The sequence below is a fragment of the Caenorhabditis briggsae genome, assembly GCF_000004555.2.
Source record: "Caenorhabditis briggsae complete genome, chrIV, whole genome shotgun sequence".
NCBI lineage: Eukaryota > Metazoa > Nematoda > Chromadorea > Rhabditida > Rhabditidae > Caenorhabditis > Caenorhabditis briggsae.
The window spans coordinates 9,826,098-9,837,381 of NC_013487.2; the positions used below are offsets into that span (position 1 = coordinate 9,826,098).

At 38.0% G+C, this 11,284-nt stretch overlaps 5 protein-coding genes across 5 annotated transcripts; 2 read left to right on the forward strand and 3 right to left on the reverse strand.

Annotated features, from left to right (window-relative positions):
• Positions 1-777: 777 nt before the first annotated feature.
• On the forward strand, positions 778-2,213 carry CBG03442 (the record flags this gene model as incomplete). The annotated part of the gene is made up of 5 exons (XM_002633709.1): positions 778-904; positions 959-1,182; positions 1,232-1,343; positions 1,428-1,944; positions 1,994-2,213. The coding sequence occupies 5 exons, from the start codon at positions 778-780 to the stop codon at positions 2,211-2,213; spliced, it is 1,200 nt and encodes a 399-aa protein (XP_002633755.1).
• A 106-nt stretch (positions 2,214-2,319) lies between these two features.
• Positions 2,320-4,117, reverse strand: Cbr-dhp-2 (the record flags this gene model as incomplete). Its single annotated transcript, XM_002633710.1, has 6 exons — positions 2,320-2,634; positions 2,681-2,993; positions 3,044-3,276; positions 3,323-3,579; positions 3,630-3,982; positions 4,032-4,117. The coding sequence occupies 6 exons, from the start codon at positions 4,115-4,117 to the stop codon at positions 2,320-2,322; spliced, it is 1,557 nt and encodes a 518-aa protein (XP_002633756.1).
• A 2,516-nt stretch (positions 4,118-6,633) lies between these two features.
• On the forward strand, positions 6,634-7,443 carry CBG03445 (the record flags this gene model as incomplete). Its single annotated transcript, XM_045235755.1, has 3 exons — positions 6,634-6,768; positions 6,812-7,108; positions 7,240-7,443. 3 exons carry the CDS (start codon positions 6,634-6,636, stop codon positions 7,441-7,443), a joined length of 636 nt encoding a protein of 211 aa, XP_045092401.1.
• A 28-nt stretch (positions 7,444-7,471) lies between these two features.
• On the reverse strand, positions 7,472-8,190 carry CBG03444 (the record flags this gene model as incomplete). The annotated part of the gene is made up of 4 exons (XM_045235756.1): positions 7,472-7,660; positions 7,704-7,895; positions 7,941-8,018; positions 8,062-8,190. The coding sequence occupies 4 exons, from the start codon at positions 8,188-8,190 to the stop codon at positions 7,472-7,474; spliced, it is 588 nt and encodes a 195-aa protein (XP_045092400.1).
• Positions 8,191-9,101: 911 nt separating this feature from the next.
• On the reverse strand, positions 9,102-11,067 carry CBG03446 (the record flags this gene model as incomplete). Its single annotated transcript, XM_002633713.2, has 5 exons — positions 9,102-9,413; positions 9,466-9,962; positions 10,193-10,280; positions 10,327-10,431; positions 10,669-11,067. 5 exons carry the CDS (start codon positions 11,065-11,067, stop codon positions 9,102-9,104), a joined length of 1,401 nt encoding a protein of 466 aa, XP_002633759.2.
• Between the last annotated feature and the right edge of the window lie 217 nt (positions 11,068-11,284).

Consider the following 11,284-nt stretch of genomic DNA (forward strand, 5'->3'; position numbering starts at 1 on the left):
CCAGTAGACCGGCAGATCTGATATCATCGCCACTGTGGTGGAATTCGAATTCCACTCCGCCCACTTTTCTTCAAAGTTTTTTTCCCCGGAAATTTTTTTCTCCGGAATTTGCGGGGTCGGGAAGGGGAGACCCCGCAAATTCCGGAGAAAAAAATTTCCGGGGAAAAAAAACTCCGGAGAAAAGTGGGCGGAGTCAGGGGCGGAGCCTAAAATGCAACCCTGGCACGGTTTTGCCGCACGGTTTTTCTGCACATTTGGACACGGTCATGAGGGGGCGGAGCCTAAATTGCAACCCTGGCACGGTTTTGCCGCACGGTTTTTCTGCACATTTGGACACGGTCATGAGGGGGCGGAGCCTAAATTGCAACCCTGGCACGGTTTTGCCGCACGGTTTTTCTCGACTCCGCCCACTTTTCCCCTATTTTTTTCCCCGGTTTTTTCTTTCCCCGGAATTTGCGGGGTCTCCCTTCACAACACTAGTAATGCAAGCGCGCTCCGCTGCACCAAAAAAATCGGATTTTTTCTGCAATTTTCTCTTAACTTTCCTTCTTTTCTCTGTGAATAATGGGTTATCAGCAAATTGATGTTGAAATTATCGTAAAAAAAATTATCGTAAATTGTACAACATTTCTGTTCAAAAATTTTCACATAAGCCCAGTTTGGAAAAGCTAACGCGCATATTTTCGATTTTCCAATAATTTGTCGTCTTGCGAGCCGTTCAGGCATGGAGTTGCAGTGAAAACTAATAAAAATTGATTTGTTTTCAGTCTTCCTAGGATGGATGTCGACTTGGCAAGTGTCGAAGTAGTCTTTGCTCAGAAGTTGGCATGTGGCGAACCAGCCACTCGTCAACGAGCTCTTCGTGTTCTGCACGATTGGATTCGTGATCAGTCTGCAAAGAAACGTAAGTATCTGTCTGTCAACTTACAGATACATTAAATCAAATGTATATTTTCAGCATTCGACGAAGCAGATTTGATGCGATTGTGCAAAGGACTTCATTATGTGATGTGGATGCAAGATAAGATGATGCTCCAAGAAGAACTGGCCGACCGAATCGGAGGACTTATTAATATTTTCACATCGGAAGATGAAAAAGTTCGATTTGTTGCCTGCTTCTTGAAAAGTCTTTCGAACGAGTGGCCACATATTGATCGGTGGAGAATGGACAAGTTCCTTATGGTATATTTAAAGACTCATTGCACACAGGAAATTAATTCTTGTATTACAGGAAGTTCGTCGTATGGTCCGTTCTTGCTTCGCTCATCTTGCCGGTTTGAAATGGAAGAAAGAGATTCGTGATCAGTATTGGAACGTTTTCCAAAAAACTACTATCTCTGCAGGTCAGTTGTATACTTACTATTAGTTACATTCAGTTACACAGTTAGATAATCTGTTTTTAGTTCTCAACATCATACTAATTTCAGATAAATCTTTCAATGAAGCACTGAAATTCCATTTCGCTTCGATTCTTCTCGATGAGCTAGACGCAGCAGGTGGTTTGACGAAGAAACAAGTGACTGCTTGTCTAAAACCGTACATCGAACTCATCGGTGATAAGGACATCAGTGAATACTTATTCACATCTCTTTACGATGAAATCTTCAAAACAATTCTACAACAAAAGAGTGACATGGTGTCAGCGGCCGAGGAAGGAGAAGAAATGGAGCAAGAAGCTGGAATCGAGTTCAGTTATAAAGAAATTGGAGCGATGCTGTTTGAGGTTGGAAAGAAAGAGCATCTGAATGCCAAGAGAAGAAAGAAGATTTACGATTTGGTGAAGAAATTCGACAAATGTGCTCGCGGGCAAGATCCACTTCATTTTGAAGCTCCTGCACCAGCCGAAAAGCTGACAAAGAACGATTATGAAGAAGCCGAGAAGAAAGCAGTTGAATTGGCCAAAAGTTTCAAAGAGGAGAAGAAAAAAGCTAGAAAGGTGAAAAGGTAAAACGGTCCTCCAAATTTGTGATTTTTAATACGGTAGTTTTTTTAGTCTGATCAAGAAACGAGCTCGTGAAGCTGCCGAAGCAGCACAGAAAGAAAGTGGCGATGTGGAGGTTCCAGAAGACGAGATCTCCGAAGTTAAGAAGAAGAGTGGAAAGACGACGGCGATTCCTAAAGTGAAAAAGGGGAAACCACTACTGAAAGCTAAAGGAGTTGGGAAGAAACAGATGTTGGGTCAGAAGAAGAAGAAAGGAGGGAAGAAAAATTGATCTGAAAAATGATTGTCTTTTTTGTTACGTTTTTGTTATGATTTTATTGTTTTTTTTTCCAGTTAATAATACCAATTATGAGAAGTTCTTTATTTACAGAAAGAGTTTAGAATTGAATACTGCTGATACCTCCTGGTGGAACAGCACTTCTAGTTTTAACAACAATGTTAGCATTAGCATCGGGAGCCTCGAGCGTCGTTGCAACATATGGAGCACGTTCCACTTTCACTGGTTCCAAAGCTTTGCCACGGTTGTCGACAGCGGAGAAGACGATTTGAGAATCTGGAGGAAGAGGAACGAATCGTCCAGCTCCCTGAACAGTTCTCAATTGTCCATCAGCCCAAACGATACGACCACGGCAGATTGTAGTTTCTGGAACTCCATGGACTTGCATTCCCTCGAAAATATTGAAATCGATGGCCTGAAAAAATAATCATTATTATCACTTCTTTATTTTTCGAACTCACATGATGATGGGTATCCTTTGAAATAGTTCTAGTAGCGTTCGCATTCCAAACAACAATATCCGCATCAGATCCAACGGCGATTCTTCCTTTCCGTGGATAACAATTGAAGATTTTGGCAGCCATTGTGGAAGTGACAGCTACGAACTTCATTGGATCAATGATTCCAGCATGCACTCCCTTATCCCAAACCACTGACATTCTGTCTTCAACACCGTTAACTCCATTTGGAATTTTCGTGAAATCATCTTTTCCAAGAGATTTTTGGTGGCAGTCGAATGTACAATTGTCAGTAGCTGTCAAGTGAAGTTCGCCTCTGAAAATAGAGCAATTTCATTATTTCAAAAATTCTGAGCTAGAATTTACGCAGCCAAGAGCTTCATGAGAGCATTTGGAGTGGATGGATCACGAGAAAGTGGTGGAGACATGATATATCTAGCAGCATGGAGCCAATCTTCGTTATAATAATGACTTCCATCAGTTGCTAATCCAGCAGCAATTGGTTCTCCAAACACCACAGCTCCCTTCTTTCTGTGATGAGCAATAGCGGCGGCAGCTCCCTTGGACATAACATGGACCACATACAATGGGCAGTTCGCCTGAAATCCAATCATAATTCAAGTTTTTTCCTTCTGTAGAACGGACCTGCGAAGCCATAGTGCATGCACGGAATGTGGCTTCTGCCTCCAACTCTTCTGGTCGCGACTGAGTGTGTCCTTCTGGTCCCGTGATTCCAGATGAGAGTAGATGTTCGCATCTTTCAGCAATGACAGCTCCGTTCTCCGCGTGCACACGAGCCAAAGCGCGGAGTTTGGCACATTGGAGCATTCCTTGATAGAATTCTTCATCTCGAACCATGAAAACTCCAGCGTAGGCAAGGAAGAATTTGAAGGAGTTGATGCCTAAAAATCAGTAAAAAATTGTTTAACAGGCCATATAATCTTTCTGCTACCGTAATCCGCCTTAGTCACCATCTCCATTTCCTTGGCGATTTCTTGTCCCCAACTGGTAATTGCCATTGACAATCCATAATCGCAAACAACTTTTGGATCAGCCCATCCTCTCCAACGATCATAAGCCACCAGGAGGGATTCGCCTTTGGTTGGAATCACAAAGTCAATAATCATAGTAGTGCCTCCCGCGACAGCAGCTTCAGTTCCTCTGTGAAAATCATCTTTAGCAACTTCTCCCATAAATGGAAGCTGCATATGAGTGTGAGGATCGATTCCTCCGGGAATCACAAAACGATCAGTGGCATCGACAACTTCAAGTCCTGGAGTTGGATCGATAGATGGTGCGATTTCTCTGATAACCAAATAAAAAGTTAAAGGAAAATAGAGGAACTGAAACTTACACAATCTTTCCATCGTGCACCAAGACATCCGACTTGAACATGGCGTCATCATTGACAATGGTTCCGTTCTTGATAAGAAGAGACATTTCGTCTGAATTGAACTATGATTTCGTTAATGCCGAGAGTGCTTTTATAGTAGCCAAAAACGGATAATAGATTAATTATCAGTCTCAGAAAAGGTGACGAATAGTATGAGAATATGGGCGGAGTCAGAAATGAGAAACTGTAGAAGTGAGAGAGATAAATCGTTGAGAATTGCCTGTAGTTCTTAACTGATATAATAATTATAATATCTGAGCCTTAGAAGAGAAACAATAAAAGTAGAACTGCTTGTGAGGATGAGATATACCCCGTAAACACTCAAATAGAACGTCACCCTTAACTTTCAACTTGGAGTCAATTTATCTTGGTTCCGGTAAAAGATATAAAAAAGTAGTCAACTGACAAAACGTTCATCATAATATCAATAATATTTTGTCAGTTGACCACTTTTTGACATATTTTACAGGAACCGATTTATATTGACTCAAAAGAGACTTTGTGGGGGGTGGGGCTATTAGAGTGTTTCTGGAAATTATGAATTTTATTTAGAAGGAAATTAAAATTGTTTTTTAGATTCAATTCAATGGATTCAGAACCATCTAAACAAATAACAAGAAGACGGATGAAATAGAGAAAAGGCCCATCTTATCGGAGGTGTGTATCTACACCAGTTGTCTTTTTCTTCCTGTGAGCCAACCTCCTCGAGAAATAGAGCACCCTTCTGGTGGACAGATGTAGGTTGTAAAGAGAATAAGTTGTGTTTACAACTACTGTCTTGTCTATGAAATGTATTGAAAACACCTGAAAAAGGTATTTTTGGATTTTAGAATGACAGATTTATGGATCACAGGTTAAATGAAACGTTATGTTTGACATGTACGGGGTAGCACAAATACCGGTACTGATAAAAACGAGTATGTCTTTAGACATGAACCTTGGAAGCACCAAAATCGGTAGGAATATAATTTTACGTTTGAATCAAAGCTACTGAATTTTTCAAAACGATTCCTCAAGTTTATGTATTGTTATGATTATCCAAAGATGAAGCGACTTTGGCAAGCGATAACTCAGCTTAAAGTTGATCAATTGATTTGGAACTTGACCAGTTTACTGACCAATTATTGAAATTTTCACTGTCATTTTAAATATTTTTAGCCAAGTTATGCCTAAAGCTCAAAAACTTAACTTTCATGCTCCGGTAAGCATGCTTATGACTCGATAAAAGTCTCAAAAACGTTCAAATCTGTGCTTCCGGATTCCGAGAAAATTTATTCATTTCAAATTCCGGATCACGTATTCCGTTTTCCAGGTTCCGCGCTTTTTCCATTCCGGATTCAAAATTCTGAGAAATTAATTTTATTCCGAACTCCGCTTGTCAAAAAAGTTTTGGGACATCATTCTGGATATAGCTGTAGTGCAGTCTCCATACTACAGTATTCACGGTTTTGGTTTTTCGATCTGATCAAAATACGAAACATCTTTCACGCTTTTTTCCGACCAGTTCACCTAGTTTTCTTGCAAAACCACATCAATTTCTGGCGGTATACCTTTGAAATATTCTACCACCCCGATTTTTATCATTTATCATTTTTCAGATCCTTTGTGTGGGGGTATCCCCTTTTTTCTCTCTCACTTCCTTATCATTTTCTACAGGCGGTCTCTATTTTGCGCGAGAAGACTTATCACGAAATCTCACAACCACGGATGCTAAATCAAAGAACGAACGAAATGTTTCTAGAAATTACATCAGATCGAAATCCTTTTAGGATAACCTTGAAAAGGTAGACATTGGATCTTTGAAACATCCCTTCCTTAACTTTTACAGAATAGAAGATATGATTTTCTGATTTTTGGAAAGTTTTTGCAAAGAAAGACTTCGGAAATTTGAAACTTTGATAGATTTGATAGCAGCTGACACGAAGGACCGCGTGGTTTACACTGATGAAGATCGACTCAGGAAGAAGAGTCCAGTGATTTCGGCAAAAACAAGCGGACAATCAAGGGTCAACCGGCAGATTGAGGGGTTTCAGTTTTGAGGAATATAAAAAATTAGTAAAACATTGCGCGCTGAAAATTCGACATTCTTGAATGCGTTTAGATGTTGTTACGGGCATCATCGGCGACCCTTTGTAAATTTTTATTGAATCAAAAAGATATGAAAGTTCTATATTTGCTTAATATTATTACGAAAGAAAACCGAAATCCCCGAAAAAAGTATGTTCAATCGTGATATCTTGGACTCATTTGCTACATCTGAATATGTATAAACAAAATTGGTTCTGTAGTTTTGACTGAACTGGTCAGTAAACTGTATTCCACTTCGTCCTCAAAACTCAGTTTCAGATCTAATACTTAGTATTATCGTTTCAAATAGAGTGTATGACACCACACATCCGCATAATCAACAATTTGTACGCGAATTATTATATTACTCACACCCTATTTTACCATTCTTTGACCTACAGATTTAACATGTTGTGAGAGTGTGTTCAAAGTTTTATTCATCCCTGCACTTGGTATATAATGACGTAAATTGAGAATTAGAATCGTTTTCCAAACCATGTCTGTTTCAAAAAGTGTCACTTTCCTCTTTTTGATTTGTTCGTGTTTCGTCGGACATGATGCATGGGATCAGATAACGACCTGGGGATTTAGATCTATTTTTCTTTACGCTAATCAGACGGCTGTGTGGAAGGTAAGGACGAATTTTTGTTTCAATTTTTTAAAAGACATTTCAGCTGACTTTTGATGTGAACCATAAAGATACAACACTTCAAGCTTACAAGGTGGTAACCGATTGGACTCCTACTTACTGGGTCTGTGCTCAGTTTCTAATATCATTTTCAACATTTTTGGTGTTTCAGAAAACCAAAGACGCTTACCTCAATAAAAACAACAAGCTTTCCAATAGAACCTATGCAGAAGAACAAGCTTGGTCGTTTTTGCTTCAGCGTGATGCGATGAGAAAATTCGTGAGATACATGTTCAGAGCTACCATCGATACCAAGTATTTCACAGAGAAGGATGCAAGTCGAGTATGTTGCATAAGTTTTCCATTCGGTCGGGAAATTTATTTGACGGTCGGCGGTTGCCGATTTTCGACCGACCGAAATGGAAGTCTTACTGTTGTATTTATTTTAATCAAGTTTTTTTTTGACAATTCCAGATGCGTGATATTTGGTGGAAATCCGACAGAGACTGTAAATCGAATTTCACCTTGATGCGTCCCATTTTCAAGAACAGAACCGTTACCGAATTCGCCAAAACTCACAAGGACTTTGGAACAAAATTTGAAAAACTAACTGGAGATTACTATTACTATCATTTCTCGAGTGCTGAGAGACTTAACTGGACTCTGATTGCTGAATGAAAATTAAATGATAAAGAAATGTTCATTATTAATAGTATGTCCAATATAAACGGGAGTTCAACAAAGTATCAGTTTCCAAAATTTCTGTTGAAATTGTTTCCAGTTTTCGAGGAACTTCATCTGAATAGTCTTCGCTCACTTTTTTGAAAAATTTCTCTTTCAGAACATCGAAACCAATTTGTTGTCGTAATTCAACTTCCCAAAACTTCTCCCGAATCTGCAAATACCAATTTTTAGAGCATAAAAAAGTCATACAAGACTACCGATTCTGCTTCTATAGAATTGAGTACTCCAGAACTTGTAGCACGTTGCAGTAACTCAGAAATATACATTTTCAGAGCTTCTCTTTGAAGAATGAAATTCTCAGCGTTCTCTTTCACTTTATCAATGGGATTCATTAGCGAAGGCTGAGAATCTTGTCCTGCACAAACTGGATTTCTCAGAACTGGCGCCTGAAAATTTAAATTTTTTCAAATTAAAGAAAAGAAAATTCTTACCCAATTGTTATCAATAGCTTCCATTGTAAATCTTCTCGCCTCTTCGACTGTTTCAATTTCATTGAAGTTGCATGTTAACTGAAAATCTTGAATTATTACTTTTGGGTTTGGAATGCCCCACCTCGACGATCCATTGCTTTCCATAATCTCGTAAAACCGTTTCAAAAGTGGGAACCATCACTTGATCTGTTGCTAAACTGGGCTCAAAAAATAATAGAGCAACGGAGAACCAGCACAATTGTTTCAGCATCGTTAGTTTGGAATTCAAACTTTGAATAACATAGTTTTTGAACGAACGTGACAAAAAACACTACGGTGTGATTAAAAGGATTAAAAGGATTCCGTTAATACCATTCACTAACTTTTCAAACTGAAAAAGGCCAAAAGATCGGTATTTCGAGTTTAAATGTTTTAGTGACAGTTTAAAGATTAGGAGATCAGTTTAGGTAGACACACCAACATCAAATACACATTTTCAACAAAGCTTGTGTCATTTTTTCGCACTCCTAGAGGTTTCAAAAAATTCATTCTCACTTTCCGGCATCGCACCTTCAGGAAATTCTATTTTTTGTTCTCTGTTTTTGGGTTATCGACCTTTCTTACGTGATTTAGTACGGAAGGTTATGAGAGTTTCATATTTCTAAGTGTCGGAAGTTCAAATTCCCTGAAACTCCGTAATTTTGTAAATTTAGAAAATCTTGAAATTGTGGAATTCAGAAAGTTCGGAAGATTTGGGAGATAGGAAAATGCGGCAATTAGAAAATACTAAAATCCTGAAGTTCTAAAATTCGAAACTTTGAACTTTCGGAATCCACAAATTTGAAAAGTCAGTAATCCTGAAATTTAGAAAGCCTTCAGATATACAAAAGATCGGATTTTCAGAAAAGCAGGAATGTAAATATGTATATAGTCCGGTTTTCAGATTTTAAAAATTCTGGAATCCAGAATTCAAAATATCGGGAAATTTGAAAATCAAACTTTTTTTTGGAAATTCAAATGTTCAGAAAAATTGGAGACTCTGAAACTTCAAAATTCTGAAATAGAAAATTGAGTGTAAAATACAGTAAGTGAAAACCAGGAGGTTGAGCCCTCGGTCCGGGCGGAAACTGATTGATTTTCAACAATTGAGAAACTTTGAATAATTTTTAAACTAATTCATTTTCAATCCGGACAATCAAAACTTTCGACATTAAAAAATATTGAAAAATGAATATCATACGAATACCATCCATGAAGCGATTGATGCCTCAATGAGGGCCTGACACATTTACCGGATGAACATTTCCACACTTTTGAATTTTCCGAACATTCTTTGATAAGTGTCCAAAAAGCGTCATTCTCTTCGATTATTTCAATTATCCTGTTGATTTTGTTCACTGTTTTCTTTGGAATTACTTTTGGAGGAGATGGAACATTTTTGAAAAACGGATACATTTTCCCGCGTTGATAGAGATTCTGAGAGTTTGAGGGGTGCTGAAACAAAACATAATTGGGAAAAACGATGAAATGAAAAATCAAGACGAACCATTTTCATAACCAATGCTCTTGAGTTTCCATTCAATTCTTCAATTTTTGAAGATTCGATAGCTTGTCGTATTGAGAAATCTAGAAAGTCTCCCAATCTTTTATCAGTTGTTATCCTCGCATTATATTCCAAAATTGAATATCCGTCGACACGATGTGCTTCGAACATCGTGGTGAATTCAGAAATATAAACAGGATTCTCCAATGTTGTCGAAAGTGGAAGAACTATTTCTGCCGAATTTTGGAAGACCATGAATTTAGCTCGGTTTTTATGCATCAGCCAACAATGTAAAAATGCCACATCCGTTTTGAGTTTCAGCATTTTCGAATAATAGTTTTCCGTTGAATCTAGATGTGGTTCATGACGAATCAACGGAAACGCTGTTAGTCGGAGATTCCCAGATTTCTCAAATATCCGTAAAAATTTATAAAGCTCTCCGGTAAGTTCTTCATATGGAATGCTCACGAATGAACCCATTGCTATTGACGAAGTTAATGCTGAAAAAGTTTTGCTTCTCTCAGTTTTTAAAGAATTATTGGCTCTTATGGGTTGTTTTGGCTCTTAGGATTTTTTGGTTCTAATTGTAAGTTTTTATTTATTTTCACAATGCAAATGCCAATACGATTTCTGATATAAAGACTATTTTAAAATAAAAAAGACAAATTCAAAGAATAAGGTTTTAAGGACCAAAATGATCCACAAGAGCCAAATAATTGATGACACTTACATGTTAAAACCATTTCAAAATCGCCAGATATCGGACTGAAACAGCTAACAACATCTCGAAAGTCAGAATATGGTTCTTGAAGTGATAACTGAAAATTTTATTAATTTAAGTACGAATTACTTTCGAAAAATTACCTCTAAAAATGGATGACCCGTGTGATCCCTGAGAAGTAACGATTTTGGATGTTCAGCATTTACGGTAAGAGATTCTGGTTTTTCGTTTTCAATTGAAGACCACATCTGGAATAATGGATTGTGGGAAAGAAGAAAAACATCCTAGGAGAGAATGAAATGGAAATATTCCATGATCTGTCGAGGTGGAAATGTTGGCCCTTATGCTGTAAAACCTGTAATAGAAGAACCCAGTAAATTTGAAATTTCTGATATTTTGCATAGGAATTGAGATAATTGAGATCAAACTTGACAGGGTGGGGGCTTTTCTATTTCAGATTTTACGGAGTTTTTAAAAAATCTTACAAAAATCTGTCGATTCGATGCGAATCCGGGCGGTGGTTTCAATTCAATCTGCGTCTCATTTCTCAATGTTTCTGCATCACTCGATCCGAATCCCAAAAATAGTTCTCTCGGTGTGTGAGGAGAATCAAATAGAAAAATGAGTATGAGTTCTTTGGAATTCGAATCAAAAACTGCCGAAGTGATTTGAACATTTTCAATTTTCCCTCCATAACGATCGTGGTAGTAAACAGTAAAAACAAAAAAGTAGAGAAGGATAACACATTGAAAATAGTTAAGAGTATGAAGCGGAATATAGAATGAGTTGTTCCCCGGACGATGGAGGTGATGACGTGGCAGCTTCTCATATGAATTATAGGAAGAAGGGGGCATCGAAGAAGATGATGACGTGGCAGAAAACATTTTGAATCGAGATTTCAAAGAAGGAAAGGAGAGGGATAGGGATGGAAAAGAAGTGTGTTCAGAAAATTAGACGAAAAGAAGATGAAACAGTAGATAAAATGGGGGAAGACAAATCTAGGTGTCTTTCTGGGTATCTGAAGCATTCATCTTTAGAAATCGATGGATAATATCCTGTTTTTTGAAAATCGAAACCAATAAAGCAATGCAACCAAAACTT